Source organism: Alexandromys fortis, unplaced genomic scaffold, assembly GCF_014885135.2.
Source record: "Alexandromys fortis isolate MF-2015 unplaced genomic scaffold, M_Fortis_MF-2015_v1.1 scaffold_165, whole genome shotgun sequence".
NCBI classification, from domain to species: domain Eukaryota; kingdom Metazoa; phylum Chordata; class Mammalia; order Rodentia; family Cricetidae; genus Alexandromys; species Alexandromys fortis.
The window spans coordinates 2,866,462-2,884,125 of record NW_026068038.1 but is presented as its reverse complement, the minus strand read 5'-3'; the positions used below and the strand labels follow the sequence as shown (position 1 = coordinate 2,884,125).

The 17,664-nt window shown below is 52.3% G+C and overlaps 3 protein-coding genes across 6 annotated transcripts in view; 2 read left to right on the top strand and 1 right to left on the bottom strand.

Annotated features, from left to right (window-relative positions):
• Nucleotides 1–9,029, top strand: part of Galns (galactosamine (N-acetyl)-6-sulfatase) — a 31,884-nt gene extending 22,855 nt beyond the window's left edge. For 3 of the 4 annotated variants that reach the window (XM_050165162.1, XM_050165161.1, XM_050165163.1), the window contains 3 exons: nt 1,435–1,556; nt 4,267–4,384; nt 6,998–8,911. In XM_050165162.1, the coding sequence (XP_050021119.1) occupies nt 1,435–1,556; nt 4,267–4,384; nt 6,998–7,084 (327 nt within the window). In that variant the 3' untranslated portion in view covers nt 7,085–8,911. The other variant, XR_007595862.1, reaches the window with a different exon arrangement.
• A 26-nt stretch (nt 9,030–9,055) lies between these two features.
• On the top strand, nt 9,056–11,315 carry Aprt (adenine phosphoribosyltransferase). Its single transcript, XM_050165164.1, has 5 exons — nt 9,056–9,197; nt 9,321–9,427; nt 10,490–10,623; nt 10,751–10,829; nt 10,925–11,315. Exons 1-5 carry the CDS (start codon nt 9,118–9,120, stop codon nt 11,065–11,067), a joined length of 543 nt encoding a protein of 180 aa, XP_050021121.1. The 5' UTR covers nt 9,056–9,117; the 3' UTR covers nt 11,068–11,315.
• A 677-nt stretch (nt 11,316–11,992) lies between these two features.
• Nucleotides 11,993–17,399, bottom strand: Cdt1 (chromatin licensing and DNA replication factor 1). Its single transcript, XM_050165159.1, has 10 exons — nt 16,425–17,399; nt 15,803–15,946; nt 15,573–15,724; nt 14,901–15,098; nt 14,665–14,810; nt 14,423–14,523; nt 13,726–13,914; nt 13,320–13,472; nt 13,036–13,237; nt 11,993–12,723 (listed from the first exon to the last, which is right to left on the bottom strand). The coding sequence occupies exons 1-10, from the start codon at nt 16,638–16,640 to the stop codon at nt 12,563–12,565; spliced, it is 1,662 nt and encodes a 553-aa protein (XP_050021116.1). The 5' UTR covers nt 16,641–17,399; the 3' UTR covers nt 11,993–12,562.
• Between the last annotated feature and the right edge of the window lie 265 nt (nt 17,400–17,664).

Genomic DNA, 17,664 nt, shown 5'->3' with positions numbered 1-17,664 from the left:
ACTGTACGACTATCACAGGGGTTTATATAACTGTCCACTGTACGACTATCACAGGGGTTTATATAACTGTCCACTGTACGACTATCACAGGGGTTTATATAACTGTCCACTGTACGACTATCACAGGGGTTTATATAACTGCACACTGTAACACCAGCACAGGGGTTTTATATAAGGTGTTAGAGACATTTGTTAGTGAGCTGCACTGCATTGCACTTTTCAGTCCAGCCACCATGTCAAATGTGAACGGTGTTGTCTCTCACTGTCAACATGGCTGGCACTAGGGCCCCTGAGTCACAGTACTTAGAGTAAGCTCCTGCCTCACAGTTCTGTCTAGGAATGTTGGAGGCTTGATTTGGGACATTCCCCATTCCCCATCAATGCACCCTAAAGAGTAACCAGGAGATCTGGGAGGGAAGGTCGAAGGCGAAAGACAAGCTTGCACACTGCGAACCACTGTAGTGGAACCAAGCTGTGACTAGGAGAGATAGCTTTAGCAATTGAGTTATCCCACAAGAAGCCTTAGGGGTTGGCTCCACGCTGCATACGTAAGTACTTGTTCAGCCTTTTCTCTTTACTTCTGAATGCAAAAATCAGGATTATTTGTAGTTTGTGCTCTTCTCTTGAGTCTCTTGGTCACAGCTGTTTGTAGCCTTCAGCCTCCATGTTCAGCTCTGGGTCTCTCAGCTTTCAAGCAAAAGGTCCTTCTTCCTCTCTGGTCTAGTGACTCATCCTGACTGAGAGTCACTCACCCTTCTGAGAGGCTCACTGTTCCCCCTGGCCACACACTGAGAGCTTTTTTTTTTTTTTCCACTGAGAGCTTTTTTATTTTATGTACATTGGTGTATTGCCTGCGTGCATGTCTGTGTGAGAGTGTCAGATTCCCTGGGACTGGAATTTACAGATAGTTGTGAGCCATCATGTGGGTGCAGGGAATTGAACCTGGCTCCTCTAGAAGAGTAGCTCTTAATCGCTGAGCCATCTCTCCAACCCCACACTAAGAGCTTTATGGCATTCTCAGGAGCGCTCCTCTGAACCAGTGGTCATAGTCAAGATATGGAACTGCCCAGACTGTTTCATTTTGTTTTGAGACTCTCATGTAGCCCAGGCTGACTTCAAACTCATCATATTCCTACTTCTACTTCCTAAATGCTGGGATTCCAGCCTAACTGCCTAGGCTACTGTAAAGAGCTTTTTCCCATAAAAGGGTACAGGAAAACTTGGGCGGACACCCAGAGTGAGCTGCTGAGCAGCTGTCAGCCTGAAGCCTTTCCCTTCAACCAGGTGGCCGTACTGTACCCGACTCCAGTCCACCAATGAACACTGCGGCACCGGGTATGGAGGATGTGTGAAGAACGGGACCAGCAGGGCATCTCCTGCAGTGTGAACTCTGGCTCTAGGATGCTCACTTGGTCTCTATGCCTCTCGTTGCAGGGCATTGACTTCTGCCCTGGTCAGAATGTCTCAGGAGTCACAACCCATTCCCAGGAAGAACACACGGAGCTACCCCTGATCTTCCACCTGGGACGTGACCCAGGGGAGAGATTCCCACTCAGGTGAGGCAGGGGCAGGGTCTCCACGCTCCAGAGGAGACACTGGCCAGCCAGGCCAAAGGTGAGAACCACATCTGGTGGTCTGTCTTCCCTGGAGTTACTCCTCTGGTCTCAAAGGAGTATATATGTCTTTGTAAGGACATGAACCACACAGAGAGAGGGGTTGAACCAGAACTCTAGGCACCCATCTAAGGCTGATGTAGAACCTACCAATTCCCAGAAAGCTACATTTCCACCTTGGGCCATGGCTACCTTGCTCTCTGGGAGCTCCCTTCTTGCTTTCCTTTCCTGGTTACTTCTCATCTCTGCCCCTTGTAGGTCCAGTCCACTGACAGCCTGCAGCAATGGGTCCTATACTCTTAGTACCTTCAGGGATGGCCAAGGGCAGGAGTGAGGAATCCAGGCTTAGGATACATCTGTCTGCACTGAATAGCCCTCGGAGTGACAGGAGGGAAAGAGAGTGAGGATGTTCAGGGACATGATCCTAGATTCTGGAGTAAAGTGCTTCAGGTGATGGCCAGCATCCTGGAGCTGAGGGTTTCTAGTGGTCCCCACTGGCTACCCACAGTGACCAGTTCTGGTGAGCTAAATGGCCACTGCAGGGTTCAAGGACACTGCTCCTACCTTCCCCTATTCTCAGCGGGATTTAAACGTCACTGTGCACACAGTCAGTGACTGGCATCACATCCACCAAACTCCAGATCTACTAACAACTCCGAAGCCAACTCTGGCCCAATTCACTCTGCTTCTCCCTGGGAGGCTAATGGCTCTCTTAACAGGATGGTAGGTGCCTAGGGTCCTGGAATACAAGTCCTGTGTCCTATAGCACTCCTGCCAGATTGGAAGACAGCCTTCTCAGTGACAGGCTAGGACTTGGTAATAGATTATAAAACAGAGGACTTTAAGACACCAGGAAGGTCCCTAAGGCTGCTCCTACATCCTGTGTGAGTAGCTCTCTGTCTCCAGCACCTCAGAAGGCAACCTTTTGGAAATAGGGTCTTGTAGATATTGTTAAGGTCAAGATGACAATGAAGTCATCCTGGAGAGTGGTGGGCATTATTCTGAGAGAAAAGGGACAGAGACATCAAGTGGGGGAAGACTGCTTAAGGACTAAGCAGAGATGAGCCAAGGGGCTGGGCCGGGCAGGAAGGTGCCTCTCAGGTTCTCTCGAGGGAGTGTGGTCTTCTGCATTGCCCCAACTTCAACCCTCTGGCTTCCAAACTGCCACAGTGGGGATCCTCCTTTCCTTTCTTCAGGCAGAGATTGGTATTTCCTCAAGACCCACTAGCACATGAATGTCATGAACCATGGGAGCTCTGCTGATAAGGGATGGTGGGGTTGCAGGCTTGACTGCCTGACCTATAAGATAAGTGCCTATGTAATTGACCACCACTGGCCTCATGTCCTCAGGATCAACTCCAAGGTTCACAGTGTCTTTTAGTGATGCCCCTGCTTCATTTACCCACATCTAACTTGTGCTGAGCAGTTTGGGTCCTTGGGGAATCTCTCATCCTGAGATGCTTCTTCCCCAGGACATAACTGCGCCCCAGGAGCCAAATCCTCTTTCTAGGAGGTTGCTGTACTGGAAGTGGCCCTGCTCTCATCAGGGAGCACCCAAATCCAGCACAAGCTTGGAGGACAGCCTAAGCCTCTGAAGGCCTTCAGGCCCCTTGAGGGTCACAGTGATGGTTGGGATACTTGCAGGGTAGGGAGCTTATGGTCATCTTCTCACCAGTCATCCTGAGACACAAAGAAATCTGAGGACTTGGTTCACATGCAGAATTCTCTCTGCCCATGGCTTGTCAGAGCCTGAGTTGCAGATAGCTGAGATTCATCTGCAGCCTGAGCTCAGCACCCTGCATGTACATGGCTCCAGGCTCTGCCCTCTTTATTCCGTTGTGAGCATATCAGTGGTGTGTGTTGTACGTCACACAGTGAGTGTGCTATGGTTTGCTTCACACTCAGCTGAAGATTCCCTGACAGTCCAGCAGATGGCTGTGCGGTTTTTCAAGACAGGGGTTCTCTGTGTAGCTTTGGAGCCTGTCCTGGAACTAGCTCTGTAGACCAGGCTGGCCTCGAACTCACAGAGATCCATCTGCCTCTGCTTCCCGAGTGCTGGGGTTAAAGGCATGCACCCAGCTCCATTAACCTTAGTAAAAAATGAATCAAATGCTGGAGGCTTGTGCTGGAACTTTAGGGCTGTATGTGTTTTCTTTCCATCTGTACCTGATCCCTTCTCAACATAAGACAGTTCCTTCTAAGGAAAAAGCATGTGTCATATGTGTATATGTTTCAGAATAGTACCCACTGCTGTGGCAGTTCTTGTGGAGAGGCCCAGTCTCCGACTCACACCACTGGGTTCTCATCACACCCAGTTGGCATGGGTCATGTTGGCAGTAACAGAGGAGGACTCGCTGCCATAGCTCAGCTTCCTCGGCCCTCATTTCCCTCCCCTTGTGGAGTCTGACAACAGGAGAGCAGCTCACAGTACAGACAGCTGTCCAGGGAGGCTCATGGTGGGAGCCCGTAGCCCACTCTGACTTCAGACTGCCACCCTTGCTCTTCCCACCTCTAGAGACCAACACGAGGTCTCAGGCTTTCCAAACTAGACCACTTCATGTCCTAGAATGTCTGTGAACCTCCTGAGCTGCCTGCCAGGAGCAGATTGACCTTGGACACAATAGCCTTGTAACCAGAACTGCCTTCTCTCTAGCTTTGCCAGTGATGAATATCAGGATGCCCTCAGCAGGATCACCCCAGTTGTCCAGCAGCACCAGATGTCCTTGGTCCCAGGACAGCCCCAGCTCAATGTGTGTAACCAGGCTGTTATGGTGAGTGGTCCATGCATGCATGCATGCCAGGGCTTGCCTGTGCTTGACTACGTGTGCTTGTCCCATGCCATGAGGACACCTTGGCACCCTGTACACATGCAGCTCAGCCTGGCAAGGTGCATTCAAGCACCAAAATGGAAATCATTGTTCCGGTCAGTATGGGAGGGAAACACACAATATCCCATTACTGCTGAGGACTATTGGAGGGTGAATAGCCTTGTTTAGGTCCGGGCACGGCCTCCTGTTGACAGAGGTTTCTGTCCTGCCCAGTCCCATAGCAGTTCAGTCCCCCCAAAAAACATACAGAAGTCTACATTAATCATAAACTTGTTGGCCTATTAGCTCAGGCTTCTTATTAACTTTTTTATTTTAAAACTGATTGGCCCAGCCGGGCGATGGTGGCACATGCCTTTAATCCCAGCACTCGGGAGGCAGAGGCAGGCAGATCTCTGTGAGTTCGAGACCAGCCTGGTCTACAAGAGCTAGTTCCTGGACAGGCTCCAAAGCCACAGAGAAACCCTGTCTCGAAAAACCAAAAAAAGAAAAAAAAAAAAAAGGAAAAGAAAAACATCCATAATCCATTTTTTGGGAATATGGACGTAGTTTTCTAGGCTACTTCCTGCTGATTAGGGATGCTGATAATCTTATGGGGACCTAAAGAAAAATTTGAATTATGGTCAAGTCCTAACTGGAATATTCTCTGAGGCTTAATCGTCTCAGCCAGCAGTCTTGAATCTGTTCTGGATGTAGAACTCATCTGGGCCATCTCTAGCAACATTTGTATTTTTTTTGGTTTTTTTTTCTAGCAACATTTGTAATCAAGTGTCTTTTAACAGCTGTTGTTCCTTCCTCAGCCATCAAACCATTCAAAGACAACACAATAATATTCAGTATTTTTCATCTTTGCGTGGCTTTATTTTAAACTCTATTTCTTCTATTTTTATTTTTTAATTTTTGGTTTTTTGAGACTAGCCTTCTCTATATATCTTTGGCTGTCCTGACACTCACTACTAGACCAGGTTGTCCTTGAACTCACAGAGATCCGCCTGCCTCTGCCTCACAAGTGTTGGGATTAAAGGTGTGCACCACCACACCCAGCTACTCTCTTTCTTTTTTATTTTAAGGACTTTATCCTTTTTCTTTTCTCTCCCAAGCCTACATATATTTTTAAACACACTCTAAACTGTTTAGAATTTTTTTTTCCCATCTGAATCTATCTTTACTGTCTATCTCTCTTTCTCTGACCACATGAGTCTTTAATTTGCTAAGCCGTATGGCTAGGACTAAAGCCCTGGCTTTGACAACTGGATCCACCCCATTCCTTAGCTTTCTGAGAGTCTAGCTTCATGGCAGAGGTACTGGCAGGAGCCATGTTTATTGCTACAACTCTGTGGAGTTTCAGAGTTCCTACTACCACCAAGAAGCTTGCTGTCGGCTATTCATAACACCATTTAAGTGTTTTGTGGTGGGGCCTCTTAAAAGGGCTGCAAAGTTTTTTCAGTTAAAGCTGAGTCAAGAAGCCTCTCTTAAATGAAACACATTTGCCTCTAGCTAACAGAGCCCACCTGAGAAAATGCTGCTACCAAGAAGCCATGTTTAACTCTGTTCTGTGTCTAGAATTCCTTCTAGAACTCTCTCAGGTTTTAAGTGGATTTAATTAGCCATGTTGGCCCCAGCCTCCTCTGAGGGTCTCACTGGGACCAACTTCTTCACTGCGTTCACAGACTGGTGCCTGTGTTGCTGGTTATTGTTAAACTCCTTCCCAGGGGAGATGGAAACATCCACCCCTCCTCCTAAAGTCCCAATAACAAAGGGAGGTACATCCCACCAATGTTTACTCTGGGGAACCAAAGAATGCATAGGCTTTCTCATAGGACCGTGGATGAAGAGTTACAGGCAGGAACATGGAAGAGGAGGGCGTCACTTAAAGCAGCCATGCTGTAAAGTCTGTAGCCAGCAAGGATGACTCCCCATTGCTATGTTGATAGAGCTCCCTCCTATGTACTCTAGCCCTTCCCCAAGCCCCCAAGGTGTGACATGTCCTGAGCAGGCCTGGAACTGGTTGGGCCAATTGAAAAGCAGGAGGCCTGCTGGTGGGAGACAGACGCCTACAAAGCTTGTGTCTTAAGTTGCTGGGCTTTTGTAAAGAGTCAGGAGGGTGAGGAAGAGGTTGGACATCTTGGAAATTCATCATCTATATCACCTAGGCAAAGAGCCCCTGTGTCTGTCTGTCTAGCTAACAGGGAGTCTGTCTAACTCCTTCCTAGTCTCCCTGTGGCATAGCAGCCTCTTTTTCCTGGCGCCCCCACTTGTAAGCTGCCTGAGATACAGGCAGATGGGTGCAGTTCCACCCCGAGGCTTCCCTCACTGGGCCTCACTTTCCTTGCTACTTGCTTTCTGATTGCAACCCCACCAGCCACCCCCTTGTCTGCAGATCCAGAGCTGCTGCTTGAAGAAGGTCCTGGGGCTCCACATTCCTGGGATTCTGGAAGGCATGGAGATGGCCTTGTCTGTGCACTCCGGTCAAGTGGGTGGGTGAGGCGGAAGGGCCACATTTTGTAACTGTGCCCACATTGAATAACTGAGTTCATTTTGTTGAATTTCATTTTCTAGAATTGGGCACCACCAGGCTGTGAAAAATTAGGAAAGTGTCTGACACCTCCTGAGTCTGTCCCTGAGAAGTGCTCCTGGCCCCATTAGCCAAGATCGGAATCTCCAGCCAGCCCTGCAAGTGCCTAGAAGGCTTTGGCCTTGGGATTGATGGGCAAAAGAGACCAGCTGTCCTCTGCCCACCCACCACTGGCTGGCTGGCCTCTGCAGCCAGTAGCAAGGGTCCAAGGCTGCATATACTGGAGACCTGATCCGGAGTCTGATCCGGAGTCTGCTCATTCGCACTGTGGCCATCTTCCCAGCTGGCTATTGAAAGAGAAGTTCTTAGTGCCCTGCTGGCCTTGACCATGACCCAGTGCTGCAGCCCAGGGTCTGAAGAGCTGTCACTTTGTCTTCTCACTGTGCCTGCAGATATTTCAACCTTGGTGTCGTCAACAAAGGTGAAGATTTCAGTGCTGTGCCAAGGAGCCAACATCTACCTGGACATCAGTCCTCACCCCCATGTCAACTCCCTGGAGTGATTGCCCCCCTTTTCCCACTGGCTGCAAACAAGAGACAAAGATATTTCATTGTCTGGTCCAAGGTGAGGTCAGTCACTGCCCCCAAGAGACAGGAAGATGACATCCTAAATTTCTGGCTCTGGCTCAGCACACTATGGGACCACTTCTGCTGTACCTGCCTCCTGTCATGTGCAGCCTACAAGATATAATCTCTAAACCCCTTCCCTGAAGGCTCATGGGAGTTGTCCATCCTGAACAAGTTCTCACATCTGTGCAATGACTGTGGTGCCGAAGCTGAATTGTGAAGGTTGGAAAATGATAATGAAGAGAGATTGAGAGAATAAATTCCCTTATAATAAATTATTCTGTTCCAAGAATAAATGAACAGGAGATGTACTAGGCTGGCCTCGAACTCAGAAATCCGCCTGTAGCTGCCTCCTGAGTGCTGAGATTAAATGTATATGCCACCATGCCCACTTATCCTGGTATTTGGAATAGAGATGATGAGAGACATTGTACATTAGATGGCCCATGTGCCTGTTGTATGAACTTCTCCTGGAGAGACATAAACATCTGTGTGCCTCAGATAGAATACCAATGACAGAACAAAGGAACCATTGGGTCCAATGAGCTCACTGATTACAGGAGCATGGATGATCCCAAAGCAGCTCCATCACCCTAACTGAAAGTCTCAATCCAGAATGGATGACAACTTCCCCTTCAGTTAACCTTCCGTGTGTGTGTGTGTGTGTGTGTGTGTGTGTGTGTACGTGTATGTACGTGTGTACTCTAGCACCTCCAGAGACCACCGCAAATGGAAGAATTGCAGCAGGCAGGGAGGTGGGAGTGAGGAAGAGATTAGTTGGGATCTACTAGACCCTCCTCACATCCTCTCCTTTGACAGAACATAAGCCCAATCTGAAGGATTTCTTTTGAGTAATAACAACCCCATTGAAGATGATAATGCTAACTCGGAGGACAGTCTTCCAATCACTACCTGTAGACTCAGGTACTATGCTGGGCAGGTAGATCCCAGTCTTCTGTCCAGATCTTCTGGTCCCCTCCCCAAAGCGAAAAGGATACATCTTGCTGCAGAAGCACAAGAGTCTGTGGCCCTACCCCGACCTCCACCCCGAAGTGCTACCCTGCTTTTCCCCTCTACTCCAGGCCATACATAATTCAATTGCACCTCTGGACCTGAAGCTATCCGCCAGCTCCCTTCCGGGCTAAAGGGAAAGCAGGGTTGAGTCTCAGTCCCCTCACACTGCGCGCTGGAAGCACAGTACACTCCAGGTCCAGAAGGCGGCCCTGGGAAAAGCGGGACTGAATAGGCAGGCGTGAGGGAGCCAGAACCCAAAAGGGTACCAAGGCTCGTATCCTTTTTCCACCCAGAAATAACCCCAGGCTTTCAATTTGATGTCACCTAGGTTTCGAGCAAAAATGCTACTTCCTGCCAAAGGCCACCCCCGGCTCCCAGAGGCCCCGCCCCCTCACTTGCTGCCCCTCGTGCAGGACCACTCCCTAAGGAAGCCCCGCCCACCGAGGACGCCCCACCCTTGTTTCCCGGACAGGCGTGACTCCGGTCTGCTCTGCCTCTGCCCTTTCTCCCTCCTGCACGCGGCTATGGCGGAACCTGAGTTGCAGCTGGTAGCGCGACGCATCCGCAGTTTCCCCGACTTCCCCATCCCCGGCGTGCTGTTCAGGTGAGGTCACGAGCCCGCGAGGCGTTGGCACCCTGCGCTCGGCTCCCGGCACAGGCGCGTGGGCAGTCGTGAGGGGGATCTTGCTGGGCCTCCGCCCCCCACTTCGCCCGTCCTTGTTCCCAGGGATATCTCGCCCCTCCTGAAAGACCCCGACTCCTTCCGAGCTTCCATCCGCCTCCTGGCCAGTCACCTTAAGTCTACGCACGGCGGCAAGATCGACTACATCGCAGGCGAGTGGCCACGCTAGGCCGTGCTGGTTCCCCACTGTCCAGGCTTCCCTCCGTCTTCCCTCCACCCCTCTTTCTTCAACCCCTGACCCTCCTTTAGCAATCTGTTCTTACCTGCCTTAATTTCTTGTTGACCCTGGATGATTACTGCGGCTCCCACCTCTGCTAGGTCCTCTGACCTCAGTGTCTGTTCCTATTAGAGATGGACTCTGCTCGGTCCATGTTCAGGGCCAGACCTTCCTCTTTTAGAGCAGGAGGTTGAGTAGCCTGACAGCAGGACTGTAAGGAGCATGTGTGTGCTTTGAGAACTTTGAAGAAGGCCTTGGAACCTCCAAATGGACCGCCTTGCTAGGGGTAGTCAACTTGCTAGCTCATTTCTGGGATGAGCTAGATGCTAAAAAATGCGTAGCCTTGCGACAGAAGGGGGCGTGCCTGGACAGGCTTAGAGTCTGGGTAGCCTCAGGGGCTGCTTATCCCTCATGACTAAACTGGAGTGTCTCTCCTACACAGTCTGGGCTGATCACCTGTGGTGTACCAGGCTCCATGCTTGGGCTTCAGAAACACCCTAGGATTGCTGAATGTCCACCAGGGGAGTCAGACATGACCCAGATGGTTAGAACTCCAGACAACAGAGTGACCCTGAAAGTACTCAGAGGCCTCCCCGGAGGTGACCCATCTTGTACCCTGTACTACAGATAAAGTGCTGCATTTGAGAGGTGTCAAACGGGGTGGTGGCAGTACATGCCTTTAATCCCAGGAGGCAGATCTCTGAGTTCAAGGCCAGCCTGATCTACAAAGCAAGTTCCAGGACAGGCTCCAAAGCTACAGAAGAACCCTGTCTCAAATAAAAAAGAGGTGGCAAAAGCGTAGGTGTCCCTGAGCTACTATACAGAAGGCAGATAACACCCCCAAGACTAAGAAGCTACCCAGCAGCCATCAGCGCCTTCTAGCTCTAGCTAGTAAGACCTAGTATTGTATCCTGGCCGGTACTGTTCTCTGAATACTAGGTCTCTTGGAAATCCCACACCCTTCAGCTCCAACAACACCCCTCTCTCACCCTAACAGGCCTGGACTCCAGGGGCTTCCTGTTTGGCCCCTCCCTCGCTCAGGAGCTGGGCCTGGGCTGTGTGCTCATCCGGAAGCGTGGGAAACTGCCGGGCCCCACAGTGTCAGCCTCCTATGCCCTGGAGTATGGCAAGGTAGGTGGGTAGCTGTCTAGGAGTCAGTGTGGGAAAGTTTGAAACCTGTTTTATGCCACCAGGAAACGTGGAAAGGCTAGGGGTGGTGGTCACTTGTTAACTCCTAGACTCTATTTCCTGTCTGCAGGCTGAGCTGGAAATCCAGAAAGACGCCTTAGAACCTGGGCAGAGAGTGGTTGTTGTAGATGATCTCCTGGCCACTGGAGGTGAGAGCCACGGGTTTCAAAGGACAAGCTCTGCCTGGGGTGCTGACTCAGCAAAGAGCCTTACTACATTCTCTTCCCTTGTCCCTTCACCCCAGGAACCATGCGTGCTGCCTGTGAACTGCTGGGCCAGCTCCGGGCTGAGGTGGTAGAGTGTGTGAGCCTGGTGGAGCTGACCTCACTGAAGGGCAGAGAGAAGCTAGGACCAGTGCCATTCTTCTCTCTCCTGCAATATGAGTGACGGACGGTGGAATAGCTGCTGCACCCCTGCCCCCAGCACCTGCGGCCGGACAGTGGCTCAGCCTCACCACATAAGTGACCTTTGTGAGCCACCAGCTGCCCTTCCTGTGACTGTTGATTTTGCTGGTCAGCTGGTCACCATGGCTATGGACCACTTGGGTCCTTGCATTTTTCTATATGTGCTGAGTCCTAGAGCCGAGCTACTGCAGGCTACAACACAGCAAGATTAATAAACAGTCTGGTACATAAGCTTCTTCCTGTCATCTTGCTGCACGGATCACATAACACAGCTGCCTGGCAACTCCGGCCCAGTCCAAGGCAAGGACAATACCTGCTCCAATCCCAGGCAATCCGTAGGACCGGACACCGTCACAGGACCAGAAAGGGAAATCAGAAGTCTCTGTATCCTCCCACCCCCAGCAAAGGGTGACTGGGGGGAGGGGGGCAGGTGGTGGCTATATCACTTTGTGGACCTCATCACAACAGGTAGGCTCAGAATAGAAGCTATAGCCTCTAGAAAGTTTTCTGGGTTTTTAAAACCAAAATGGAGACAGTGGACCAAGGGCATTCATAGTCCAGTCACTACCTATCTAAAAATCCTATTTTGAGGCCAGGCGGTGGTGGCGCACACCTTTAATCCCAGCACTTGGGAGGCAGAGGCAGGCGGGTCCTCTGTAAGGCCAGCCTGGTCTACAGAGTGAGTTCCATGACAGCCAGAGCTGTTACAACACAGAAACCTTGTCTCGAAACCCACACCTATTTGGTTGAGCATCAACAGCAGTGGGTATGCTGGGGTGAGAGAACTAGCCTGGCATGCGCTAGGCAGGCACTCTGCCACTGGTCCACCCCCAGAAGATTGTTCTCACCCAGGTTTTTACTGGCCTGGTCTTGCGAGTCACAGAAGAAAACACCGCACAACAGAGGGCATCATTTAAAGGTATTTTATGGTGTGACCTGTTCAGCTTGATCTTGGTAGCACTTTTATTTAAATATTACAAGACTATATTAAAAGTCAAGATTAACAGTCACATCCAAGGCCATAGGAATGGAACAGAAGCTTTAAAAAAAATCTTCATTTTCATAAATTTTGGTCTCAACACCTATAAAATTATTTTCATTATATACATATACAGAAGCCCAATTTCACTCTGCCATTCAGAGCTCACTGTCCTTGTGAAATCTGGCCAGAAGTCCAAGTTTTCCGTGTGGATCTTAAGGCTCTAATCACGGAGGAGCAGGCTAGGCTGGCCTGGGGCTCCCATCTGGACCGACAGTACCTGGAACTAGACGAGTCAGACATCCGACATCCTCTGCTCTCACAGTTTACTTCCCCAGCAACCACAAAGAGCTGGCTCTGGGTACCCCAAAGCCACTTTATGAGATCCATGGGCACAACCGCTGCCCATACTGGCGGTAAGCCTGTAGCATGGGAGGGAGGGAGCTCAAGTGCGTTGTTCTGATCAAGAGAACAGACCATCAGGCGAAGAAGAACTCAGTCACAGCCCTTCAGTGTGTACACGCTGGGTCAGCCTCGCAGTGAGGCCAGCTAGGTCAGCAGCTTTGTCCAGCTTGATGTAAGTGTCCGTGCGAATGCGATGCAGGCTGAGCCAGTCTGGCAGCAGCTCAGCTAGGAGCAGCACGTGCTTCTCCATCTCCCCTGCAGAAGTGCATTGTGAGTTTAAGTACAGTATCTGGATGACTTGCTCAGCTCACTTACCCAACCTGGTACCTTACACCCCTCAACATGGCCTTTCTCAAGGCTTAGCCACTGCTGTGTGCAGTGGATCCAAGCAGAGGCCTGGGGGTCCCTGGGCACTGCTCTCAAACACCAGGGGAATGAACAACAAGGGGAAAACACACATACTCCAAGGCAAACAAACTGTCTCTGGTCAGAAATGGACCCAGTTCCTTGCCAAGAACACAGTGAGCATGACTATCCCCACCCTCCCCCATCTTGCTCTGTACAAACCTGAGCTCAGGGCAGCTTGGCAACTCTCCACCATCCTTGCGCAGACCACCTCCATAGTGAGTGCTGGCTTGCGCTCAGACACAAAGACACCACGCAACACCCGGGCTAGCTCTGGCAAGCGCTCTAGCCGCTGCAGCCGAAGCTCCTGTTCCGGGCACCGTGTCATCTGTGCCAGCTGTTTCTGGACCTCCTTGGCCCTTATCTGCATGAAGTGGGTCAGCAACACATGGTTACCAAGGCCCCGTCTGATCACCAAGACCCCCTACCCATTACCCAGGACTTACCCGCTCCAACAAGGCCTGAGACACACCCTTCAGAGCACTGGGAGAGGCGGCTGGTGGTGTGGCTGGTGGAGTGGCTGGGAGTGCTGGACTAGAGGACCCAGGGCTTCCAGGCTCAGCCGAGCGCAGGGCTAGGTTACTCAAGGCCCTCTCCATCTGCAGAGTAAGCACAGGTCAGATGTCCAAACAGTGACTTGTGAGGGGAAGTCCTTTGCCCTCTCCAGGCCAAGTTCCCAGTATACACAGCCAGATGAGCTGCTGCAGTTCGCGTATGTGCGTCTGAGAAGGTCGGGGCACATCTTATTTCTGTGCCTTTAGCTGAGAAAGTAAGAAGCAACCAATCCAGAGGCACTCAGCTGCTACTTCCATACTACCTGAAGGGATGAAATCAGAGGCTAGAGAGCCTCACCTTGGGTGACATCAAGTTGCGGGCTCGGGCCAACACCTCCTGGGCGGTGGTGAGCTTCTCTGTGACAGGAGGCTGGGGCAATTCGGCGGGTTCAATATCGGGCACTTCATCCACATTGAAGCGTGGGTGCCAGCGTGTCAGCTGGTCTTCAGGCACAGCCATGGGGGGGTTCAATGAGGCGAGGAAAGCCTGGAGGAAAGGAGAGCATTGGGCTACGATTCAGTCCCAGATAGAAGCCCTCGCTCAGCCTTTCTGTGCCTAGGTAGAGAGCCAGGTATAAAGAGGCAAGTTCTTAGCATGATATAGGCATAGGTTTTTTTTTTTTTTTTTTTCCAAGACAGAATTTCTCTGTAGCTTTGGAACTAGTAGACCAGGCTGGCCTCAAACTCACAGAGATCCCCGTCTCTGCCTCCGAGTGCTGGGATTAAAGGCGTGTGCCACCACCGCCCGGCTAGGCATTGTTGACAATGACACTAGATCCCTCTCAGGGTCTCAAGGTAATCTGAGCTCTCCAGCTTTTGGGTTCCAGGCAGCTCTGTCCCAACTCCGGCCTATAGTGCAGAAGGTATCAGCAATAAAAAATCCTCCTCACATTCATTTTAAGATAGCCACGGCAAGGGACTAAGAGGAACCTTTGTGTTTGCAGTCAGGACAATCACTGAACCCGCTCAATGGCTCCACAAACGCCAGCGCTCACCTTGTGATGTTCCTTGACTCGTTCCACCAGGTTCTGACGGAAGACCTGTCTGCGCTGCAAGAGGCATGTGGCTGTGAGCTGGGTGGCACCACCACCACCCTCTGCAAGAAGAAAACATGGTGAGCCCAGGCCCATCCTGCTGCCCACCCATGAGGGAAATCCAAAAACTAGGCCTGACAACAACCATTTCACCCGCAAGCCCAAGGTGAGCAAGCCCACCCAAGGCCTCGCCAAAGACTCACCAGGTTCCAGCAAGGGTTCGATGGTGAGTTGGTAATCTGATCTCTTGATGCTGTCCTTGAAAGTGGGGACATTGCATTCCTGGCGGAAGCAATATGACGTGGGATACACGGTTTTGATCTGGCCCACATTGCGCTCTTCGAAGCGCCTACAGAAGAAAGGGCTGGGTCAGAAGGATCACGCAGACTGGCATCAGACCTCGAGGGCAACCAAACCCACTCTCTCCCACACCACACACTTGCGCATCATGTCCTGGACGCCTTGTTTGACTTTAGCAAAGGTCACAGTCTCAGACCGATTGTGAAGCATGCTCACGATGGTATCCATGCTCCGGAACATCTCAGCCAACACTTGATACTTGTAGGGCAGGACGAGGCCAGGGGGACCGGGCTGGGCCAGGGCATGGAAGCGCTGATAGGCAGGGACTTTCTCGACACTGTAATGGGAAGCAGTCTCATTATGCCAACAAACCACACAATTGACTCTACCCCCACCAACAGACAACAGGACAGCAGAGCCAGAACCTCAGAATTCCCAATTTGCAAAGTCCCCGAGGATCTACGGCTGTCTGTGAGGACAGCACCAGAAAGGGACAAGCAGCAGCCTGCTCCCTACACCTGCCTGCCCAGCACACTCAGCTTGGAGAGACAGGCACAGCATCCATACTGCCCACAGTACTTAGAACGAGCCAGAGGCAGCCGTGACCACGTCCTTTTCAGGTGGGGGACAAGGGCACAATGCTGGTGAAGAGTAGACTGGTGTATCTATGTCTAGACTATCTGGCTCTCAGCCCCGTGCCCCGGAGGCACACTTATTGTCTCCCTGCAAGTCAGGCCACCCACCCCGGTACTGAAGTGCCCCCCCCCAACAGCCTGTCCTCCCCTGGACCTTGTGGCCACCTACGACTCACCATGGTTGCTCTGTGGGCTCCTTGGCATCTGATGTACAAGACTCCACAGCATTCTCCTGAACTCTGGCCCTCAGGGCCCGAGCTTGGGCTCCCAACTTACGTGCCCGCCTCAGACAGGCCTGGAGCTCAGAGACAGAGTCCTTTGAGGGGACCTAGGGACACAGGCACTGTTAGTTCTACCAGTTATTCGTAGCCCTGCCCACAGCCCACCCTCAGCCCAGCCTCCTTACCTTGTCCTGCTGCTGAACTGTGGCAGAAAGGCCTGGACCTTTTGAAACAGCGGTGCTCTTTATTCTCTTGACAGGAGATGGTTTTACTGGGGATCCAGGGTCTGCTGGAGGGCTGGGGTCAGCTGGGGAACTGAGGCAGGAGTCCTGGTAATTAAGAAGCCACAGATCAGTACACTGGGGTGGGGGTGACCTACTCAGCAGGAAGAGCACTGGCCAGAAGAGCCAGAACCAGGTGGTCTCAGTTCACTAGACCCTGAGGGCTGGAGCCAGGCTGGGGGGGGGGGGTAATGTCATCTGAGGCGTCTGATGACACAGGCAAGATCCACCTGGTCTGTTGAACCTCTTCTTCCTCGAAGCAGCTTTCAGGCCTGGCTCTCTTTTGTTTTCTCTCCATTTCAGAAGCTCCAGCCCAATTCGTTGCGCAACAGCCACCCCCAACCCCTGCCTGCTGCAGTCTCCCAGCAAACCCAGGTCTGGTTCCTTTGGGGAGAGAAAGGAGTCCCCAGCCTGCAAAGACTCTAATCCTCCTTCAGTCTTAGCACCCAGTCCCCTGCCTCAGTGCCCGATAGTCAGGGTTTCCTCTCTTGACCAGGGATCCTCTGGGGTCCCACGCACGCCTCACCAGTCCAGGAAGCTGCAGCCTCCGGCGCGCGGGCGGCGCGGGGTGGTCGCTCCCGGGTTCGGTGGAGGGACGGGCGCGCTTGCGGCTGCTGCTCCGGGTCAACTCACTGGGCACAAGCCCACTGGGGCTTGGGGTGAGACAGACCGACTTGGCCCGCGGAGCAGTAAGGCCCGGGCGACGGCGAGCATAGAAATCAGTAACACGACTTTGCGCCATGGCGCCAAAATGCTAGTTCCCGCGGATTTCGCGCGGTTTTCGCGGCTTCAGCCTTGCCCCGCCCAGACGCGCGCATACTCCAGAGCATGCGCGCTAGGATACACCAAGACGCGCATGCGTCACGCCGGGCCACCTCCGGGCCGCGGTTTTGGGTTGAGTTAGCGCGCAATTAGGAGCGGCCCCAGGCGGGTGGACAGGAATGGGTTGGACTCTTGACCAGTGGCGGGCTGACGTGCGGCGTGGCACATGCTCTGTCCGTCATTTACGCGCGCTAGCCTGGCTGTGGCGCGTACGGCTCTCACATCCACGTCGCGCGCAGCTCGAAGTGGGGCGGCTGCGAGCCAATGGCTCCTGGCCCGGCAAACAGGCTGCCTGATGGAAGAGGACGCTTCTGCTCCCGTTGATCACATTTGCAGAATAATAGTCTGGTCTCGCGTGCCAGCAGCGTAGCTGGACCAGAGTCACAAGCAACTGCTGAATATCTGGTTCCAGGCGCGCGATGAGTCTACCCAAGACGGCCCACGCAGCTGAGCAGGCCCCAAAAGCATTGCTCTTGCCACATCCGGGCTATGGAGTGCAGAGGTCGGCTCTGGGAGGGGCTCCAGGGCAGGAAGCGGCCTAGAGGCGTGGGAAATCAGGAAGGCGACGCAGAAAGGACTGATTTCTTCAGTCACTGCCACCCAATGCTCCCCCACACTCCTGGAGGGAATGACCCTGCACACGATGCTGTCATTTTGGGCAAAGGTGGCTTCCTAGGGGGAGGGAGGACATCCAGGGAGGGGACAGAGCAGGAGCAGAACCTGGGAGACCTGGAGAGCTGTAAGGACAAGCAGCACTGAAGGAGAGTTCCCAGGAGGCGGGGGCTTGTGCAGTCCAGAGCATCAGTCTAAAATGTATCTGCAGCCGTGAGGTAAAGGACCTGGAGTAGTGGAAGTTTTTGAGACTTGATGCTTGCACCTCATGAATATGGTATACCTTGGAGCCTCACAGCCCGCATCCCTTCTGGATGCTTCCCTGCAGTCAT